The following is a 22542-nucleotide window of genomic DNA, read 5'->3' as shown; positions in this document are numbered from 1 at the left end:
GATTGTTAAATAACTAATCACTAAACTTAACACACTAGAGATACACTAAATGTCTTAATAATACACTAATTACTACTATTAATATACCAAACACTAAGCTAAAAACTATTAATAAAATATCCAACACGATCAAATCGTTAAACACTCTCTGCGATATGTAATGCACTTCTAACTACGACACTGGCGACCAGCAAACTGGCCGTTTCCATGGTAACGCTAGTAAACAAGAACCACTGCGCATCATCGAGTTATGAATCATATTCCCAAACTTATGTTTGTCCGAGTCTAAAATATGTCATGCTGATTACGTTCAACGCACTTAGCCGTTGGACAGGATAGGGATTCGTCAATTTCGCTCAACTCGCGAAATCGACAGGGTTCGGTAGGTTTCGGGGTACGTTCAGTGCACCTATCCCGATGGTTAGTTATTCTCCGTTTCGCACACAGTGAATGCTATAATGGAATTCCGTTCGGTCTTTTACACTGTCAAAGACGGTGTAAGAACACGTTTTGTTTAATACATAGGCGTATTCTAGACGATCTAGAATCTAGACTATCGTCATAGGCCATAATAATGAAAAGACCTTTTCCAATGTAACAGAACTCATAATGAAATGATGGTATCTCCTCAGGTAAAATGTTCCGGAAGCAAACTAAGCCTCCTTCGGATTTTCGGGTGAGGACTATCTCAGCGACCATTACAGGTTAGAACACATAGGATAGGATTATAGAATCTTGGAAGTCTTACAGGTAATAGTATGGAGTTAGTAGATACGCTTAAAGGAAAGATAGTACTAATTGCTTGCATTCAAGAAACTAGGTGGAAAAGACAAAGGGCGAAAAATCTAGGTGAAGGATACAAATTGTGGTATGTAGGGAAAAGTAATGGAGTACTCTAGGAATTGAGTTGGCGTAATTGCTGATAGTGAAGTGTAAGACAAGAGGTATTGTATTTTGTGTGAATGTGTGTATGCTTCTCAATCAGGGCTGAGTGAGAATGAAAGAAAAGCTTTCTCTGATAAGTTAGGGAGACATACTGAGTGATATTTCATTAGAGGAGAAAGTTATACTAGGAGCTGAATTTAATGCATATGTGCGCGAATCGAAGACAGAATATGAAGCAGTAAGTTTCTCGCTTATTTTTTACTTCTCAAGAATGGAACAGAATAAAACAATATTGAATATATAACTTATCACTATATTTTACATATAAAAATATACAAATTTTACATCTTATTGGAATATAAATCTTCGCAATCACCCAACCAAATACCCAAATACCATAATAGCTTTCAACAAAATGTATTAATCATACCTTTATATATCCAACTGACCAAAAGTACAATAAAATATGATATTATAATTATACCTATATATCGTCGCCTTAATACTATAACTTGATAACTCGAAATTAATAGTTCTGAGATAAACGGGTTTAAAGATTTTAAAGATATTTGTGCTGCTACCATGATGTTGGTAAATACGGAATTCACTCTGCAGCTCTAAAATACTGTTCCTTAACTTTTTGGCTACTGATCTATTTAGGAATACGGTGCAAATTTGTTTTCAAATATGGAAAATACCATGAAAAATTAAAGTTATCAACTTTTAGCACTACCATAATGTTAACATTTGGTAATGTCGCATGTCGTGCCAAGTTGCATCTAAGTGAACTTTTTAACAAAACTAACATTTTAAGCATTATTTTGGTGAAAATTAACCCTCTGCCATGGGGGTTGCCAGATCTGCTAACAATTCTCGAATTTTTGCATTAACATGAACCGAATAAACAGATAGCAATTACGTGGTAAGCTCAATGGTTTAAGAGAAACAGGTGCTACAACTAGATAAATAGAGTTAGCTAGTTATAGCATTCAGTCGTATATTGTCGTATTCACGATTATTTCGATTAAACAATAACTTGATAACTTGTCTTGTCGAGTTTTAGCACTGAATATTAGGGGCATTTGAGTTTTATCAACTTTCGTCAATCATAAATAAATACTTAACCCGTTTGGAGCGAGTTATCAAGTTTTAACACAAGATGGAGGCAAATAAAGTACATCTTGTGAACTAGTTATCTCAAAAACGTCAATTTTGGAGTTATCAAGTTATAGTACTAAGGCGACGATATTATGTCTTCGTAATTAAATTAAATAAAAATAAATATATCGAAGTGCTGGTCTCGAGACATGTAAAATGTTACACAACTTTGACTGTTTGTATCAACGAACGGTTTGTATGCATTTGGATCAATATTGTGTCAATTCTGATTGACTTATTTCAAATCACTACCAACCAAACAACTTGAACAAGTTTTATCTTGTTTTTACGGAAATGTATGATGTTATTATATTTATTTTAACATACGTTGAAATAAGTAAAAGCAACAGGAAAAAACAAGCATGGTACTGTCATCATTGAGAAAATAAGAAAAAACGGATTTCCGGAAGTGCTTGAAAAGAAATGTATTAAAGAACATAAAGTATTGGGACTAAAGGGGAAGAGATTAAAAACTAAAAACGAGACGAAATCTAAAAATAGCAATAAAATCTACCGCTAAATGAAGTATTACAACTTGTCAAATCACTAACAAAAAAAAGTAACAAGAAAGACATTTATGTTAAATTCATTGGTAATGTATCCTAAGTATATTGACTCATGAGGTGATCTGATAAGTACATAGCCTCACCGTCCGATGGCGCTAATCTCGCAAGATATATCTCCTATCGTGTAATACATGCTCTAGACAGCCTATGTAAAAATTTCAGCCAAATCTCGGACTCTTAGTTATATTTTGACAGCGTGTGGAAGCGGGCGTGTCTGCAAGATTTTAGAAAAATGGAAAAAGAGCAATGTCCGTTGGTGATTAAATTCTTGTTTTTGTAATGGAAATCGCACAATGAAATTAAAGAACGCTTAGTCAGTGTTTCCCAACCCCTTTTGTGCCACGCCCCACCTTATTCTTTCTAAAATTCTTATGCCCCCTATGTGCCATACATAATTTTTAATATTAAAAAATCTAATATGATAGGTTTTAGAATGAAATCGCTAGGAAATTTGTAACGAAACGGAGTAAGTGGATTTTTAAAACATATAATGAAACATTCAAATGCCAAATATTAATTTTCCAGATTTTTCTAAATTGATTTATTTTAATTACATGAGCTCCTGGCGCTTGATTCTTGCTGCCTGCTGTCCAGAGATTTTATATTAGGTTCCAATTTCCTTAACTTCAGTCTCAAGTCTCCTTGTGTTATATCAAGCCGATTACTTTGTTGTTTACCAGTAAATCATTTACAGCACTAAATTCATACTCAACTAAATATGAAGATGGAAACAGTAGCATTAGCTTTCTTGCACATTTGGTTGAAATTCGATATTTGACTTTTAATTCCTCAAAAAGCAATGCCATCGCTCCTTCTATATTAAATAAAGTTTTTCACTGACTCATTCATAACAGTCTGTTAGTTCTTCTTGATACTACATATTTGATCAGACAAATCCACTAACATTGGCTGCATCATCTACAAGAATATTCAGATAATTGACAATAGCAAGTAAAACGATATCAGTTACTTTCACATTTTTGGAGCAACTGAAACTGAGCAAATGAAAGTTTTTATTGTTAATATGTTTCTGACATAATAGTATGGTATAACTAGACCCAAACCCAGACATCCAAAGTGAAAGTTATCCTCCAACACCAAATTGTTCTATATGGTCCACATAATGTTCAGAAAAAAGTCACACCATTTTGAGCGTCGGGTTTGGGGGAGAGGGGGAGAAATCGGTAAATTCGTAGTTTTTTACGTTTTTCGTCAATATTTCTAAAACTATGCAGTTTAGCATGAACAACCTTCTATACAAAAATATTCTACATAAAATTTGAAATAAAAAGGGCCTTACGCATAATCCTTCTAAAATGAACGGTTCCAAAGTTACGGAGATAGTATATTATAATTGGTCCAAAAAAAGGCCTAACCCAGACATCCAAAGTAAAAGTTTTGCTCCAGCACAAAATTGTTCTATATGGTCCACATATTGTTCAGTAAAAAGTTACACCAATTTGAGCCTCCGGTTTGGAGGGGAGATGGGGGAGAAGTCGGTAAATTAATAGTTGTTTTACGTTTTTCGTCAATATTTCTAAAACTATGCTTTAGCGTAAATTATGTTTTATACTTAAATTTTCTACATAAAATTTAAAACAAAAAAGATCCAATACATAATTGTTATAAAATCAACGGTTCCAGAGTTACAGAGGGTGAAAAGTGGAGGTTTTCGATAATTTTTATATTTTTTGGGCAATTTATAATATTATTACTAATGAAAGAAATTTTTTTGTAAATAAAATTTGCTAGTTTAGTGGCCGATGGTATGTTAGTGATAAGCCTTTGAAGAAACGTCAACCTCACCACCCAAAATCATCATCAATTGTCCAAATAATATAAAAAGTATCGAAAACCTCCACTTTTCACCCTCCGTAACTCTGGAACCGTTGATTTTATAACGGTATTTTTATGTATAGGACCTTTTTTGTTTTAAATTTTATGTAGAACATTTTTGTATAGTATGTAACTTTTTACTGAACAATATGTGGACCATATAGAACAATTTGGTGCTGGAGGAAAACTTTTACTTTGGATGTCTGGGTTAGGCGTTTTTTTGGACCAATTACACTATACTACCTCCGTAACTTTGGAACCGTTCATTTTAGAAGGATTATGCATAGGACCTTTTTTATTTCAAATTTAATGTAGAACATTTTTCTATAGAAGGTGGTTCATGCTAAACCGCATACTTTCAGAAATATTGACGAAAAACGTAAAAAACTACGAATTTACCGATTTCTCCCCCCCCCCTCCGCGACGCTCAAAATGGTGTGACTTTTTTCTGAACATTATGTGGACCATATAGAACAATTTGGTGTTGGAGGATAACTTTCACTTTGGATGTCTGGGTTATGGCATTATTTGCATCAATTTTATCATACTATAACTCAATATGGGTAATGAAACCAAATATCTTCGTTCTGCATCGACAATAGTTTTATTTGTTCTTTGAAGTTGCTTACTTAATGTATTTAGTTTTTCAAAGATTTCGACTAAATAACTCACAAATGCTCTGCCATCGATTGTAGATGACAACATGATGATGTACTTAACAGATACTTCATTTCAGGTTTGTCGCTTAAAAAAATCACTAACAGTATCAAACATTTCCATAAGTCGTTTCAAGCAGTTCTCTTCAGATAGCCATCTTACTTCAGTATGAAGTAAAAGTCTCACGTGGTCTTCATTTTGTTTTTCACAAAATAGCTTGAATAGACGGAATAGACTTTATTACGGAATATAGTGCGTTATTTATAACAGGCGAGATGTTTTTAGCTACTAAGTTCTCCCTATGAATAACACAATGCACAAGAATTATTTCTGGATTCGCATCTTTCATAAATTTTAAGCAGGAATTTTTCTTGCCCATCATATTAGGAGCACCATCAGCAGCACATGATATGAGTATCAATACTGCCTCAATGTCTCTCAAAGTTAATTTATCCACTTGCACTGAAAAATTTCTTGTTTTCAGCTTTTCAACAAGTTGTTTTTGAATATATTTACCCATTCCATATATTTTTCTGCTAATAGTATTGTTACTGAGCGGCATAGCTTTTACATCGTTGTACATCTTTTTCACGAACCGTTTTAAGAAATGCTGATATTGACGGTTTTAATAAATTATTTCCTATAGTTTAACTTTTTCCCGTTTTAGCGATGAATAAAAAAAATTGATTAGCCTTAAGCACACGATTATTAGTTGAAGTATGAGCAGTAAATAGAGACTTTAATGTTCTTCACCGAAATTTAGAATTGTATTCAAATGGCCCGAACGAAAGGGTTAAACTCATGTCGAGTCCGTATTTGAACTGCCCCCCTTAAAAATAAAATTGCCCCCCTGTGGGGCGTGGGACCCACTTTGGGAAACACTTAGATGCTGTGTACGGTGCCCATTCTTTTTAGATGGCGACCGTCAAAGTTGATTTAACGAGTTTCAACGTGGTCGCACGTCGGTTTTTGATAAATCATGCCCATGTGCCCCGAAAAGGGCTACCACAGAGGATAATGTGAAAAAATCCACGATCTCGTATTAGCAAACCGCCGATTGAAGGTGCGCAAGATATCTGAGACCGTAGGCATCTCAACAGACTGCGTGGGTTATATCCTGCATGAAATTTTGGACATGAGAAAGCTGTCGGAGCGATGGCGCGTCTGCTCACTTCGGACAATAAGTGCAACCGTGAGACCACTTCAGAATAGTGTTTAAGCTGTTTAAGCGAATCCGAAGGAGTTTCTACGTTGTTTCATAACCATCGACGAAACATGGATCCACTGGTACACACCAGAGTCTAAGGAACAGTCGAAACAGTGGACATCAACTTGCAAACATGCTCTGAAGATGGCGAAGACTGTCCTATCGGCCGGAAACGCGATGGCCACCGTTTTCTTGGATTCACAAGGGGTGATCTACATCGACTTCCTGGAAAGGAGCAAAACTGCTAAAGAGCTTTCCTAGAATTATTACGCCGAATTTCAGAAAAAAAAACGACCCATTTGACGAAGAAAAAACCACCACGAGAACGCTCCGGCTCACACATCGGCCATTATCATAGCCAAATTGGTCGAATTAAGCTACGATTTGCTGTCCCGTCCACTGTATTCTCCAGATTTGGCCCTGTAAAACTTATATTTGTTTCCAAACTGGAAAATTAACTCACCGGGCAGAAATTTAAGTGGAACGAGGAGTTCATCGCCGCCAGGGAAGGCTACTTTGCAGACCTCAAGAAAACATATGTTTCAGACGGGTTAAAGAAGTCAGAGCATCGCTGGGTCAAGTGTATCGAGCTAAAAGGAGACCACCTTCAGAAATAAATCGCCACTTTTCGCAAAATTTTTGTTTTTCATTTGTAGGCTAAGTACTTATCGGACTGCCCTAGTATATGTAGATGTGCTGTTCCATATAATATTAATAGCCCGGGAGGTAGTGTCAAATTTGACAGGAGCATTTTAGCATAGATGTTTTATTTTTATTTAGTTAGGTGTTCCAAAGCTTATTAACAAATGATGTGTCAGTTGGCCCAAAACCGGGGATTTTAGACAAGAAAAGGTAAAATATGAAACTTGATGGAAAAACGCTACAACTTATGTCAGATATTTATCTGCGTGACTTACATCTATTAATGGCCTAGAATACATGGGTTCTAGTTTCACTCAAACGACCCGGGTTCAATTCCTGGCGTTGAATTTTTTTTTTAAATTGACAATTTATTTTGAAAAATAATTATTTTTTGATAATACCACGTTTTTATTATTTATACGACACAATATAAAAAGTCTGTATGTCTTTTATAGAATCATAAACTATGCATTTGATCATAAAATGTATGAAGCAAAGTTGTTGTACATGAACCCCTGAAGCTTCCTGGCCTAAGTTACTAACCTGAGTTAGTACGACCAATCTAAGTGAAAAGGGGGTTGCCCTCCCCACCACCCTTCCGATATATATTTTTTATTTTTTTGGACAAACTGTTTTTTATTAATTTTATATGATGTAGAACCAAAAGATACATGTCATACAACCTAATTTTTCACTTTTCTATCACCAACCCCCATTTTTTAATAGCAATCTAAATATTTCCCCATTCTCTATAATATATAAAAAAAGATTTGCCACGTACATGATGCAGCTGACGCTTTTTTATTACAATCTAAAATTCATAAATTCAAAAACAGTTTATCCAAAAAAATTAAAAATAATTTCGGGGGGGGGGCACTCCCCTTTTCACTTAGATTGGTCGTACCAACTCAGAAACCTTCAGGGGTTCATGTAGATACAACAAATTTGCTTATTAAGGTCAATCATAATATGATCAAATGCATAGTTTACAATTCTATAAAAGACATAGACGTCTCGTATAAATAATAAAAACGTGGTATTATAAAAATAATCAATTTTTTAAAATAAAATGTCAATTTTAAAAACAAAAAAAAAAAAATTTCAACGCCAGGAATTGAACCCAGGTCGCCTGAGTGAAAGCTAGGAACCAAGTATTATAGGCCATTAATAGATGTAAGTCACGGAGATAAATATTTGACATATATGAGGTAGCGTTTTTCCATCAAGTTACATATTTTACCTTTTCTTGCCAAATAAAAAAAACAGCCATGCTAAAATGCTCCGGTCAAATTTGACACTATCTCCCGGGCTTTAAAATGCTGATTTGTCACACAAACAGGTTTTGAACAGTTCTTACTAATGTGTCTAAATAAAGGAATTAGAGAGAACATTGTATGAAACAAATTATACCAAACTACAAATTATATAACCCAGAAAATTAATAAATTAAGAAGACCACATATAGAAGTATGTACTCTGCCAGAAAGGCAGATACTGAGCTAACGGTGTAAATATTAGACCAGCTAGAGGAACTTTACTCAAAGTCATCAAAAATGAGTGTACTCTGTCTTTGCTATGTTTTTCATACATTGGGGATCGTAGAAGATATAGCAGCAGTAATATGGTTCTTTTTGATATTTGCAACCTTTGCTGTGGTGTGACTGACTTTACATCCTTCTTAGTGCAGGATCTATACAGTTCCAAGCTGAAAAATAAAAGAGAAGTTTTATTGGAAAATACATTCATGGACAAAAATATCTTTTTCTTAATATGGGCCTACCGTGTGTCAAAAATATATTTTTTCTACGAGCGTGCAAACATGTCTACTTTCGCGCACGCATTTTAGTTTAGAAAGTTTCACTTTTCCGCACGCGTGTTACTTTTCCGCACGCGGTTTTTACTTTTCCGCACGCGTGTTAATTTAAATATGTTAATATGGCCTTAAAGTAATTATAATCCATGCAATAAACTAATATTTAGATATTATTTACTAATTTATTTCAAATATATCTTATTGTGTTCCTGTTTTAATGAAATTAACGCGACAATTCGATCAAATAAAATTATTTTGACATAATAATCGAAAGTCAAATCGGTAGGCAATAACAGTCGTTTTGAATCATCATCATGGAAACCAAGATCGTCGTCATGCTAACTAATTATAATGAAAGTTTGGTTTTGACAACCTTGTCAAAGAATTCATTTGTGTATGTATTTTCATGTTAATTAAATTAATTGATTAAGATTTGATAATTTTTTTAAAGACTCTTAGAAAAAATATTGTTCCTAACTCTTGCAGAAAGTCTCTTTTCCGCACTCGACTGCTTGCCGAACTCCCGCTTCGCGTCGTTCGGCAAACTGCAGTCGCTTGCGGAAAAGAATGACTTTCTGCACTTGTTAGGAAAATAACTATATTTAATATCTTTAAATTAAATATCTTTAATATATTTTTAAATTATCATGTGAAGCAAATTTTTTGTGCTGCAATCCTTAGCTCTCGCAGTGTTATAGAAATAGCATTTCTTTTGCGAATGCGCTGTTTTCAAGTGTCATATAAAGGCTCGATCGGATTTAAATCTGATATGGGCTATATGGTGGCCAATATATGTAATTTTTAAATTGAATTTCATCAAGCTAAGTATTCACTCTTCTAGCTACATGAGGACGTGTCAAGTCAACAGCGACTGAAATTTAAAAATTTTGCACAAAATATAGCCCACTTTAAGGGGATGGGTACGTATTTTCGGCTGCAATGCTATTCAAATGGGGATTCATTTTTTTCGAATCCTGAGAAAACTAATAAGTATTTTTGAAAAATTTAAACGCAGAATGAAAGATTCCGTAATTAACGAGGGAACTTCTAAAGTCCCTGAGAACTTCTATAGTGATTATATGAATAAGTTACGGGTGAAAAACTAAGAGAAAATTTAGTGTGCTTTTTAATTTCAAATATCTGATTCAAAATAAACTTTTTATTTATTCTAAGGGACTTTCGGCCCTCGGTAATAATTTAGTCTTTCATTCTGCGTTTAAATTTTTCAAAAATATTTATTGGTTTTTTCAGGATTCGAAAAAAAATGAACACAATGTCCTTGGTAATATTTTCTAAATCTATCTTTGTCAGCATATTGTCAGTCAGACAGTGACAATCAGTGACAATTTTAAATATTTGACATGGCATCGGGAATATTTTGAGTTGTTGATTAAATAATATTGATATATAGTGTATTTGATAAATAATTGATTTAAGACGTGAACTTAATAAAAAGTTATTTATTGTGTATTATTCGTGGAAGATCCAAGCATAGAATACATCAGGATAATATATTCTGTGATCCAAGTATTTTGTTGTTAAAGATGTTCAAAATTGTAAGCGTTCCATAGTAACAATATATTATTAAAAAATCTTTAACACTTCTCTAAAATCTCTAAACTTTAACACTTTTCCTCTTTTCTCGATTGAGTATTAGTTTTTGTTGTACATATAAATTATTACAATCACTGAATACATAGTGAAAAAATTATCACATTTATTAACTGAATTAATAATTTGCAATGACATATACAAATAAGTTATCCAAGAACAATTCAAAAGCCATTCAAGTTAATGATGACATTTTCAAGTAGAATGACATTCTAGTAATGTTTACATATATATACCAGGGTGAATTTTACTACACGTAATTTGCCGTGTAAAGACAGAAAAAGTCGGGATAGCCGTAAAATACTTGCGAATTATGTATGGATGGCCTTAATTGGAACTGTGTTCGTTAATATGATAAGTTACTATGTAGATTTACTCACCTAGCAAAGTCCAATGCTAAAGACACAGCCCATGGTTTCCATGTATTAGTTCCCAAACAAGCCATTGCTGCCAGATGAATAATAGGTTTTGAAATGTACACAGTTTCTGCAATCAACTCTCTTTTGGCCAACGCATTATTTAATGTTTGACCTTCTTCCACCCCCATTAAGGACATTTTTGGTAGAGGTTTCCAATCTCGTAAGCCTGATAATAAAAAAAATTGTTTTACATAATATTGATCAAATAGTCAACAAAAGGGTAGAATAAAAGTTTCTTTATGATATGCAAATCTGTCTACGATTGAATATTTTCTCTTTTCTCTGAAAAACCATCAGATAATAAAGAAAACAGAAAAATTTGTGACGAAAATATCCAAAAGAAAGCGAAATATATTTTTATAAGATAGGAGACAGGCAACAAACAGAACATTTCTTCTTCTCTTGGCACTACAGCTCTTTTTGAGTTTTGGCCTGCTTAACATTATTTTTCCATCCTGCCCTATCAGCTACTTTCCTTCTCCCCTATATGCTGTTCTTGTTGTTTTCCTTGAGCTTTACACAATTACTTTTACAGCGTGATTATCCGGAAATCTTTTTAAAATTGTAAATAAATAAAATCAAATATTTTTCTTAATATTTTGCACTGATGGATTCTATTTTCACCATGGTCCGCTCCTTTAATTGCTTTTTTGTATTTATTTCGATCTTACTCTTCTTTAGTTGATATCCACTTACTTCTTGTTTGGTTTTGCTTCTTAAATACTTCCCTATTACTATCCTATTTATAAATGATAACCATCAATAGAACATGAATGAATTTCTAAGTTCTTGAACTATCATTATTTACATGTACTATATCTTATTGCCTTCCTAATGCGAATACAGATTTTGTATTCACTTTCTATATTTGCTCTATAGTGTTCTTCATTGCTATTGTGTATTTAAAAAATATTAATAACTTCTGACTCCTGGTTATTATACCTCGTTTTTAAACTAGGAGGAATAATTCAAATTTACTGATTCAAATACTTGTTTGTAATTGGTCCAACCGCAGGCAAGTTGACTCCAATAAATTATGAATTCTATTTTTAGTCTGCATTTATATAAAAAACAGTTGTCTTTACAACTCTTTAGCGGCATATTAGTATGACATAATATATTATATGGATTACTGTCGAAGGTAGACATGATCAACCAAAAGAGAAGACGAATTTGTGATTTTTGGAGTGACATCATTGGGCCTGAATCTGTCTTTTGAGTTTACTCCTCCTAGTTTAAAAACAGAGTATAGTTATTACATAGTAATTAATTTACTAACCCAATGGAGGAGACGAATCCACTTTTCTCACGACCCTACCAGACCTTTTTAAGGTGAATGACACTGAATCAAATTCTGATTGAGCAACATCTCTTGCAGATATATATTTTTGGTTGCTAGCTGCTACATTTTTCCTATTCAGAACTGGAATTGGAGGACTCTGAATGATGGGTTCTTTATAATGGAAGATTAAAAATAGTCTTGAAATACACCTGAAACAAGATCATGTTGAACTAGAATTTAATTACATTATTTATAAAATATATCTTCTTCTTCAGCCTGTTTGCATCCACTCCTGGACAAAGGCCTCCCCATGAGCTCTCCACTCTTCTCTATTCTCTGTATAAAATATAGAGTGAGTTTTATGTATGGAAACCCTCAATTTCGGAAACGGCTTGCACGATTTTTAGAGATTTTGGTGGGTAAGGGTTTTCTAATGCGAACTATTTTATAGTGGCAGCTGCATTGTTGTCAGATCTTCCGTATTTCTGGAAATCTAATGAACTTTTTTATTTCAAATGGAACACCCTGTATATTTTTGCGTTTTGAAGTCTGATTATTTTTCATGTTATATTCGCTATACCTAAATGCCATAATTTCGGAGTTATTGCTACATTTACTAAAAACAAAAATTTGAAGAAATCACAAAAATCAATGTTTTCGGGTAGACATTATTTTAGGTTCTTTGGATAATTGGGAACAAAAAAGGTCTTTTGTAATTTTTCTCTAAATCGTTTCCGAGTTATAAACAATTTACTTAAAACTGAAAAAAAAAACGAAAAATGACAATTTTAAAAAGTTTAAAAACAAATAAAAAATATCATTTTTGAAACTATGAAGTGCCTAAATTCAAGTTCACACCTTATTTTATCAGTTACCGATAAGTAATTTGGGTTTGTTTCATTTTAAGACATTTCTTTTTAGCTGTTAATGCACCCGCCCGTCCTCTTACGCGCTTCAATAACAATTAAAAAACAATGTTTTAGAATAAAACATGCCAGAAATTCATATGGGGAGCTGATAGGTTTGCAAGCAAGGTTTGATAGCAAGATTTAAGCTTGAATTTAGGTACTTCGTAATTTTAAAAATTATATTTTTTACTTGTGTTTTTGAACCTTGAAAATCATTTTTCGTTTTTTCTAGTTTTAAATTGTTTATAACTCGAAAACGAATAACTTTGAAGAAAAATTACAAAAGACCATTTTTGTTCGCGATTATCCAAAGAACCTAAATTAATGTCTACTCGGGCCGAAAAAATTGATTTTTATAATTTGTTTAATTTTTTTTTAACCCGGCACCTGCCACGTGGCTTTGCAAGGCGTCAACTGCCACGTGGGGTGCTCACAGCACCCCTTAAACATTTTCTTTGATCTACTTGTTTATAAACAAAAAATAAAGTGTTGAGTTACACAAGAATATAAAGAAACATGTTTTATTAAGTTATTAGTTACTAATATTTTATAAAAGTTAAAAAATAAAATTAAAAAGGTGTTATAAGCAAACTAGCAAGTGCCAACCCATAATAAATGAAGTGAAGTAAAATATCTAGAAAATTAATATTTATTGAGTATAGAAACTATATATTAATAATGTAAATCAGTTATTACAATAAAAAATGTAAATCTGACCTGTTTATCAAAAACACAAAAAAAATTAAAACTTAAACTGCCAGATGGTGGCACTCCGATTCGACTTTAGAGCTACAAGTTCAGAATGACACTAAATAACCACTTCAAACGCAAACAGATCTATGCTATATAATATTATAGAAAGCTACTATGACACACAGCACGGTTAACAAACTTGAAATACCAAATATTTGATGAAAATGTGTTACGTGGCAGGTGCCGGGTTAATAAATATAGCAATAACTCCGAAATTATAGCATTTAGGTATAGGGAATATAACATAATAACAAAAATAATCAGTATTCCTTAAGGACTTCAAAACACAAAAAATATACAGTGTGTTCCATTTGAAATTAGAAAGTTCATTAGATTTCCAGAAAAACAAAAGATCTGACAACAATGTAATTACAACTATAATATCCACCGCATTAGAAAACCCTTACCGATCAAAATCTATAAAACTTGTGCAAGACGTTTCCGAGATAATTAAGGAACTTTGGGGGTTTCCAGACATAAAACTCATTCTGTATAAAAAGTAAAAACAATCAAATGTTATGATAGAGCAGGGCGGATCTGTAAAAATATTAGTACATTTGGACGTTGAGAGGTGACTCAAATTTTTTTGCAGAAATTGCTTGAAAATAAATCAAATAATAATATTTGAGTTATCCTCCCTCTGAAAAAGGTCCGGAACATTGTTTAAATAATCAAAATATCAAAAAATTAAGGAAAAATTCGATATTTTTCTTGGTTTTTTGATTATAATTTATAAGTATTTATTTCCGCGAAAAGTTGTACTGACATAAAAGTTGCGTAATTAAATTTACTACAACATAAAATTGGTCAAAAATTTAAAAAATAGTCACCCTTGTTGCAAAATAGCAATAATTGTGAAGAAAAATATACAAAAACAAGTATTCGCATTTTACGTTTTTCAACCATTTATGCTACACTTAGGACCTTCATGTTTTACCCTGAAAAACTTTATGATACAGTAAAACAATACTGTTAATTTCATTAAGATCAATTCAACAGATTTTGCAAAATAAATTTTGCAATCCAGCTTTCGTAAAAAAAATTAATTTTTTCAAAATGTTACAGGACTGAAAATAAAGCAGATAGCAAGTTGAAAATGTTTTTGCTTATAGAAGTGTACCGTACCTTTCATTTGCAATTTTGCAAATTTAAAATCGATTAACACCACGGCGTCAGGAATTTTTTTAAATAAACATTAATTATTGATGCTACGCGCAGGACAGCGGATACTTTGCTCTGATTGGGCATTCCAATGACCTTTGATAACGATTGATACATTTTAATTTTTGTTATATTTCGATATAAATAAATAAATTTGTTTATTGCAAAATAAAAACACTTGCTCTATCCTTTGAAATAACACTTTTATTAGCAAAAACTTTCTTTGTTCATATATTTTAACTTAAATAATAAAAGTTTATTATTTTTAAACATATGCAATTGTTTAAACAATATTTCACAAACAATAATAAAATTAGTTTGATTTTTGTGGAATGAAAATATTAGAATACAACAAAATATAGAGTAAGAAAATAATATGTTAGATAAAGATTGGAAGAAATTTTGGTGGAAATCAACTTGTGTGAATCGAACACTGCTGTCCTGCGCGTAGCACCAAAAATTATTGTTTATTTCAAAAAATGTCTGACGCCGTGGTAATTAATCGATATTAATTTTGAAAATTGCAAATGAAAGGTACAGTACACTTCTATAAGCAAAAAAAAATTCAACTTGCTATCTGCTTTATTTTCAGTCCTGTAACATTTTGAAAAAATGAATATTTTTTGCGAAAGCTGGATTGCAAAATTTATTTTGCAAAATCTATTGAACCGATCTTAATAAAAATTACAGTATTGTTTTCCTGTATCATAAAGTTTTTCTGGGTGAAATATGAAGGTCCTAGGTGTAGCATAAATGGTTGAAAAACGTAAAATGCGAATACTTGTTTTTGTATGATTTTTTCGCAATTATTGCTATTTTGCAACTAGGGTGACTATTTTTTAAATTATCAACCAATTCTATATTGTAGGAAATTTAATTACGCAACTTTTATGTCAGTACAACTTTTCTTGAAAATGAATACTTTTAAAGTTATAATCAAAAAACCAAGAAAAGAATCGAATTTTTCCTTAAATTTTTGACATTTTGGTTATTTAAACAATGTTCCGGACCTTTTTGAGAGGGAGGATAACTCAAATATTATTATTTGATTTATTTTCAAGCAATTTCTGCAAAAAAATTTGAGTCACCTCTCAACGTCCATCTCAAAACAGATGCGCCCTGGACTATGAACAAAGTTTTACAAAGTCAAAATTTTTACAGTTTTAGTTAGCTCTTTAATAAATTACAATATTTTTGTGTTTCTTTAAATTGAAGATAATTAATAATATAAAATAGCAAAGTAGTCCTCAGTGAGGTATTTATTTAACAAGCATTTTGCTTTATTTACATTTTGAATATACACTCACCGGCACAAAATTCCGCCACCCAAAATTTTAGATTAAGTTTGACAATTTATATCTTTATTATTTGTACTCCGATTTTCAAGATTCTTGCACCAGTTTGTATGTATATTGTATTGTAGGTAGGTATTGGTATCTTTTGGTATTATTCCGGTAACACAAAGATTTTGCTTGCATGGCATTACACGGGGGTGAATAGAAGCATTGTATTTGCTCCTAACTTTAAAACATTGTCTGGAAAAATGGAAGAGCTGATTTTGTTTCATATTCTTATCATATTATTCCGGAGGCATCACTAAAATTTTGTTTTTTGAATTATCCGAATATCTCTTTTCTTGTAAGAGCTGTACCATTTTTTGTGAAATAAAAACACTGATGGACTCATAAAATAGAGGTTGGATTGATAAGATTAGAATGGCCTGCATGCAGCCCAGATCTCAATCCTATTGAGTATTTATGGGATGAATTAAAAAAGCTATTCACCGTCATCCTAAGCCTCTAGAAAATTTGGTACAGCTATGGCCCTGGTGGAGCCTAACAGATTGCGAGCAGTCGTTGCTGCAAGAGGTGGATATACCCGCTATTGAATTGTTTTGTTGTGTGTTGTTAATTTTGTTTTGTTAATTTTAGTGCGTTTGATATTTTTAATTAAAAAAACCTTCAAAGCAGAGTTTTATTTACAGCTCTTACAAGAAAAGAGATATCCGGATAATTCAAAAAACAAAGCCTTAGTGATACCTCCAGAATAATACAAAAGGAGTATGAAACAAAATCAGCTTTCCAATTTTTCCACAGAATTTTTTAAAGTTAGGAGAAGATACAACGTTTCCATTCACCCCCGTATAATGCCATCTAAGCACAAATTTTTGGTTACCGGAATAATAAAAAACGACATCAATACATGTACCTACAAATTGATGCAAGAATCTTGAAAATCGGAGTACAAATAATAAAGTTATAGATTGTCAAACTTAATCAACAATTTTGGGTGGCGGAATTTTGTGCCGGTGAGTGTATTAGTGAATATATTGATGGTTAAATACTGAAACCTCAAGTCAAAATCTACAATCTTTCAGGAATGCGAAAAACTTTGCTGCTTAGTACATGTTTTTTCTTTCTCAGAATTTTTTAAATCATTACTTTGAAAAAAAAACATGCCCAAACATACTTTTCAACAGAAACTTACTTGAACACTTGTATTGATACTATAACAATCCATTTTCCAGTATTGCCCCAAATTCTGTTAGCAGAAAGCTCACAGAACACTTCAGAATATTCAATTACAGTTAACCAAAGCTTTATTGTTTCTGCAGTACTGTTGCTATGAACCTTTTGTGCCTTCTTTATGATTCTGTCATTGAACATTACCAAAAGATTGGATAGACAGTAAATTAATTCTGATACTACATGAGAATTATTTATTCTTCCTAGAAGCAAAATATTATTATAGCAGCATAGAAGAAGAAAATATGATAATTGAAAATAGGTACTACTCGAAATGAAGCCGAAAAATCATTTAAAAAATTACTGGTCACTATTTTTCAATTAGCATATCGCATATCTGAGGTATGTCAATAGAATAGGTGTACCATCTTGGGTATATAAATGTTTACTGTCTCATGGTTTTTTATTAACATTTTAACAAAAAAGTGACTTTTTCATTCATTTCAATATTGTAAAATAACTACACATTCTAGATGAAAACATTCAACACATGACTTTCTTGAAAATACTTGCTATTTAAATTGAGATTTTCTACATTACAAAATGTTTATAAACAAAAAATATTGCAAATTAAATCCGAAAGTAAGTATTCTTTTCAAATGTTTATAACTATTAAAATAAAGAGAAAATATTTAAGGGGATGGGTACATAGTTTCAGCTCTAATGCTATTTAAATGGGATTCATTTTTTTCGAATCCTGAGAAAACTAATAAGTATTTTTGAAATATTTAAACGCAGAATGAATGATTACGTTCTTACCGAGGGACGGAAGTCCCTGAAAACTTCTGTAATGTTTATTTTAATAAGTTACAGGGGTGAAAAACTAAGAGAAAATGTAGTGTGATTTTTAATTTCAAATATCTCATTCAAAAGAAACTTTTTATTTATTCTAAGGGACTTTCGGCCCTCGATAATAATTTAGTCTTTCATTCTGCGCTTAAATTTTTTTAAAATATTTATTAGTTTTTTCAGGATTCGAAAAAAATGGGCACCATGTCCGTGGTGATTTTTTCCAAATCGAACATTCGCTATGTTTGTCATACAACTCACTGAGTCGAATAGAATATGGTGACAAGACAGTGACAATTTTAAATATTTGACATTGCATCAGGAATATTTTGAGTTGTTGATTAAATAATATTGATAGTGTATTTGATAAATAATTGATTTGACATGAACTTAATAAAAAGTTATTTATTGTTTATTATTTATAGAAGATCCAAGCAGAGAATAGAGCAGGATATATTCTGTGATCCAAGTATTTTGTTGTTAAAGATGTTCAAAATTGTAAGCGTTCCACAGTAACAATATAATATTAAAAAATCACTTTTCCACTTTTCTCGATTGAGTATTAGTTTTTGTTGTACAGTATATAAATTATTACAATCACTGAATACATAAATAGTGAAAAAATTATCAGTAGTAATTGCATAAGAGCTCTAAAATTATCGAATTTTTCCCGAGTGACACTTTGACAGTTTTAATTTATGTCAAAGTGTCATGAGGGCAAAAATTCGATATTAATTTTAGAGATCGAATGTAATTTGTTGCGATTATTTCATGAATAAAACTGTTCAAAACCAAAATTTTATTGTAATTTATTTATGTAAGTACAAATTAGTACAATTAAACACACAGTTGTTATAAATATTTGACGGTTGAAAGTCATCACTTTTATAATTTTTAAAACATTAATTGTCATTAATATCACTGAATATATTTTTTCATAGCAACGAAGGGCATCTGACGTAATATATTGACAACAGGATATTATCAAAAATTATCAGTTTAATTTTTATTTCTGTAGCTTTCTATTGGTCAAAATCTCCTATGAATGAAATAATCATATTAATTAGGTAGCTGAATTTAAAGCTAATGATGACATTTGTCAAGTAATGTTTACATATCCATACCAGTGAGAATTTTACAAGTAATTTGCCATGTAAAGACAGAAAAAGTAGGGATAGCCTTAAAATATTTGCACCCATGCCCTTAAAAACACATTTTACAATGAATTTTTATGTAGTTACTATATGTGTAAAAGATGGGCCTGATTAGTTGAGTACAAACAACTTTATTTGTGTATCCCATTTGAGAGAAAAAAAGGTCATTTTCAAATGGCTGTACAGGTGCTCACATGTCAATATTTAGAAGGGCTTTTTTGGTCTCACTTTCTTCGTAAGACCTGAAATATTCATGTTTTGACAAAGGTATATTAATTTTTTATTGTTTACTTACAAATAATTGATGCAGAATGATGTACCACTTTTGCCTTAATAACGATTAAATTATCTGTGCTGTTTCAACTTATACAAAAAAAAACAAAATATTTTTGCCATGACAAGCAAATCAATGTGTATTTTAATTTTGGTTTGAGCCTAGTCCAGGTCTTTCTGTCTTTTTAATTCTTGGGTTTTGTGGAACAAGCTTTTCAATTGCTTTGTGACTTTCCAAAGTGAATAGTCTGTTCTGTCATCATGAGTCAGTGCATTCAAATAATCATCATTTGTTTTATTTTTAAAGACTGGATTTTACACTGATTTTGTATTGTGGGGTTCTAGTCTATTGTCATTTTCTTATCAGGTTTCATTTTTCACAAATCGGGATCCTAATTTCTATTAAGAAATTACTATCTTTTGCCTTGGGAATAATTTCAAGAATATTATTCTGAATACTTTTTAAAAAAAGTTGCTAGTTCCTCTTCTGTTCTTATAAGAACTGTGAGATTAATGCTTTCTTGGAGTTTGATTTTGAAATGTTGCCAGTCAGTTTTTTTGTTAGACAATTTTGACAACTTTTCTTTCTGAATTATAGTATCACTGAGTGTAGGAGTTATACACTTAACCACAAAGTTTTACAGCACTAAAAGTTATACTCAATTTGATAGTTGATTTTCTTGTCAATAGATTAACAGATTCCGCTATTTTTTTATAATTTTATATTTTTTCTTTGGTATTGACACTTGGGCAAAGGTATACACAAATTTTTCTTTTGGGCTTATAGTGAGTCGAAGAAAGGAAATGTTTTTCTTATCTTTTAAGTTTGAGACACCCTGTAGGGAGGACAAGGTACAAGGGTCAGTATACATTAACATCATGTTGTAGTCTCATGTTTTGTAAACATTTTATTTTTATAATTTCCCTGATATCTTTAAAAACAAAGAAAACAGACAGTTTGATTCTATAACATGTGTTTTAACTGAAACAATACTAAATTAATAATAAAGAATAACAACAGTTAACAAAACTTTAAAAACAGAAGAAACATAATGTAAACTAATATTGCGTGTTTCCCCATCTACTTCTAATAACAGCTTCACATAGCCTAAGATAGGCTGGATATCAGGCAGGCTATTTGATTTTGGTCTATGGACTTTCACATGTCAATAACCCTACAGGAAGGGATTGACAAAGTCTTCATTGTGTACTGACAATATCCCAAAGTGTTTTTATCCCAATAGGTTTCATATTATCACTATGAGAGCCAATTCAATTTCCAAATCTCACATATATTTAGTAAACATGAGACTACATGATTTCAATGTATACGCACCCTTGTATTTTGCCCTCCTATAGGGTGTCTCAAAGTTAATATAAGAAAATATTTTCTTTCTTCAACACTGCATAAGCTCAAAAAAAGAAGTTTAAGAAAACCCTGGCCAACAGTGTAAATACCAAAGAAAAAATGTACAATAATAAAAAAAAATACTGGAATCTATTAATAGGTTCATGAGAAAATCAACCATCAAAATGAGCATAACTTTTGGTGATGAAAAACTTCTGTGGTTTACACTAGTGATTGGAATTCCTAGGCCATAGCTCTCCTTAAACATGAATGTAGTTTGTAGAAATATTCTTTACTACGAAGAAATCGATAAGATCAGGAATTTACTCACATCCGCTGGCCATTAAATTGGCTTACTTACCTGTTGAAAATATTTTATTATTAGTATTATTAAGTCCGCTAAGAACTGATTTAGATAGAGTCTGAGATGATCACAGCATCTTGCAAAGTTTCCTGCTCTAGACCAGCGGTTCTCAACCACCGTGTCGCGACACACTGGTGTGTCGAAAGAACCTATCAGGTGTGTCGCGAGATTTACGAATACGATATTTTTATTTATATTTTTTTACTTATCCACTATAATATACCAATCATGCATTCAACCATTTTTTTATTATTAGGTATATACCACGTTATACCAATCAATAAAGTGCCAATCCGTAATTGTTTCCTAATATATTCATCTGTACTTACCTACCACTAGCAAAAATTTGTACATATAAGGGTGTCGCGAATCTGTAAGGAGTACGTCAGTGCGTCGCTGAGTAAAAAAGGTTGAGAACCGCTGCTCTAGACAATCGAGAGCTTTTCTAATAGCTACTGTTTCTGCAGTGTAAATGGAGTATGTGAAGGAAGTTTGATTTTAAATGATCCGTTATTAGAAGGAGTGTACACAGTGCATACTCTACCTTCCCATTGTTCAAAGGTTGATGGTGTATGACATATTACAAGACAGTATCTTTCTTATCAATGTTCTTTTTAATTAAAAATTATAAATACATATTTTATAGCATAATGATCCGATACTTATATATTCATACACACTTAGAATACATATTTGAAAAACTATACTTTCTCGCAATTTAACATATTCAAATTAAAGAGCACTTATCCTTACAAATTTACAGTTACCTGTAACTATGAAAAATCTAATATTACCTGCTAAAAAGTAAGAGATCCATTTTACACTGCTTTCCCAATCTCCCAGAGAACTCGGGTTTTTGCTCACCCATGATTTATATGAGTGATATAATTCTGGTAATGTAAATAAAACTGTGGACATTTTTTCCTACTATCGTCATAACATAACCCAAATTTAAAAATGGCCAATAGTTGTCAATGTCAATTTTGACAGTTTGTAAGTATAATTCTTCTTTTTATTATTTCGCTATTTATCAAATTCTCGCAAGCCAAAAGTATTAAAAATTACTGCTAGATTAAAGTAGCTTAGTTGGGGATCTTAATTAGGAAAGCTAATTTATACTTAATTATTAATTATATTTAAATATATTACAATTCTACAAATTTCCCCGCCTACCTATGCTTATGCTACGAA

The 22542-nt window shown here is 31.8% G+C and overlaps 2 protein-coding genes across 2 annotated transcripts; both read right to left on the bottom strand.

Moving 5' to 3' along the window:
* Nucleotides 1-1177: 1177 nt before the first annotated feature.
* On the bottom strand, nucleotides 1178-22323 carry LOC126884645 (peroxisomal membrane protein PEX16). Its single transcript, XM_050650712.1, has 5 exons — nucleotides 22146-22323; nucleotides 17386-17626; nucleotides 12074-12285; nucleotides 10756-10960; nucleotides 1178-8656 (listed from the first exon to the last, which is right to left on the bottom strand). The coding sequence occupies exons 1-5, from the start codon at nucleotides 22267-22269 to the stop codon at nucleotides 8398-8400; spliced, it is 1041 nt and encodes a 346-aa protein (XP_050506669.1). The 5' UTR covers nucleotides 22270-22323; the 3' UTR covers nucleotides 1178-8397.
* On the bottom strand, nucleotides 5308-5685 carry LOC126885579 (protein ZBED8-like). The gene has a single exon (XM_050652172.1). The coding sequence runs from the start codon at nucleotides 5683-5685 to the stop codon at nucleotides 5308-5310; it is 378 nt and encodes a 125-aa protein (XP_050508129.1).
* Nucleotides 22324-22542: the final 219 nt, after the last annotated feature.

Source organism: Diabrotica virgifera, chromosome 5 (assembly GCF_917563875.1).
Source record: "Diabrotica virgifera virgifera chromosome 5, PGI_DIABVI_V3a".
Lineage (NCBI taxonomy): Eukaryota > Metazoa > Arthropoda > Insecta > Coleoptera > Chrysomelidae > Diabrotica > Diabrotica virgifera.
The sequence above is the reverse complement of the archived record's forward strand: the minus strand, read 5'-3'. Positions and strand labels throughout refer to the sequence as shown.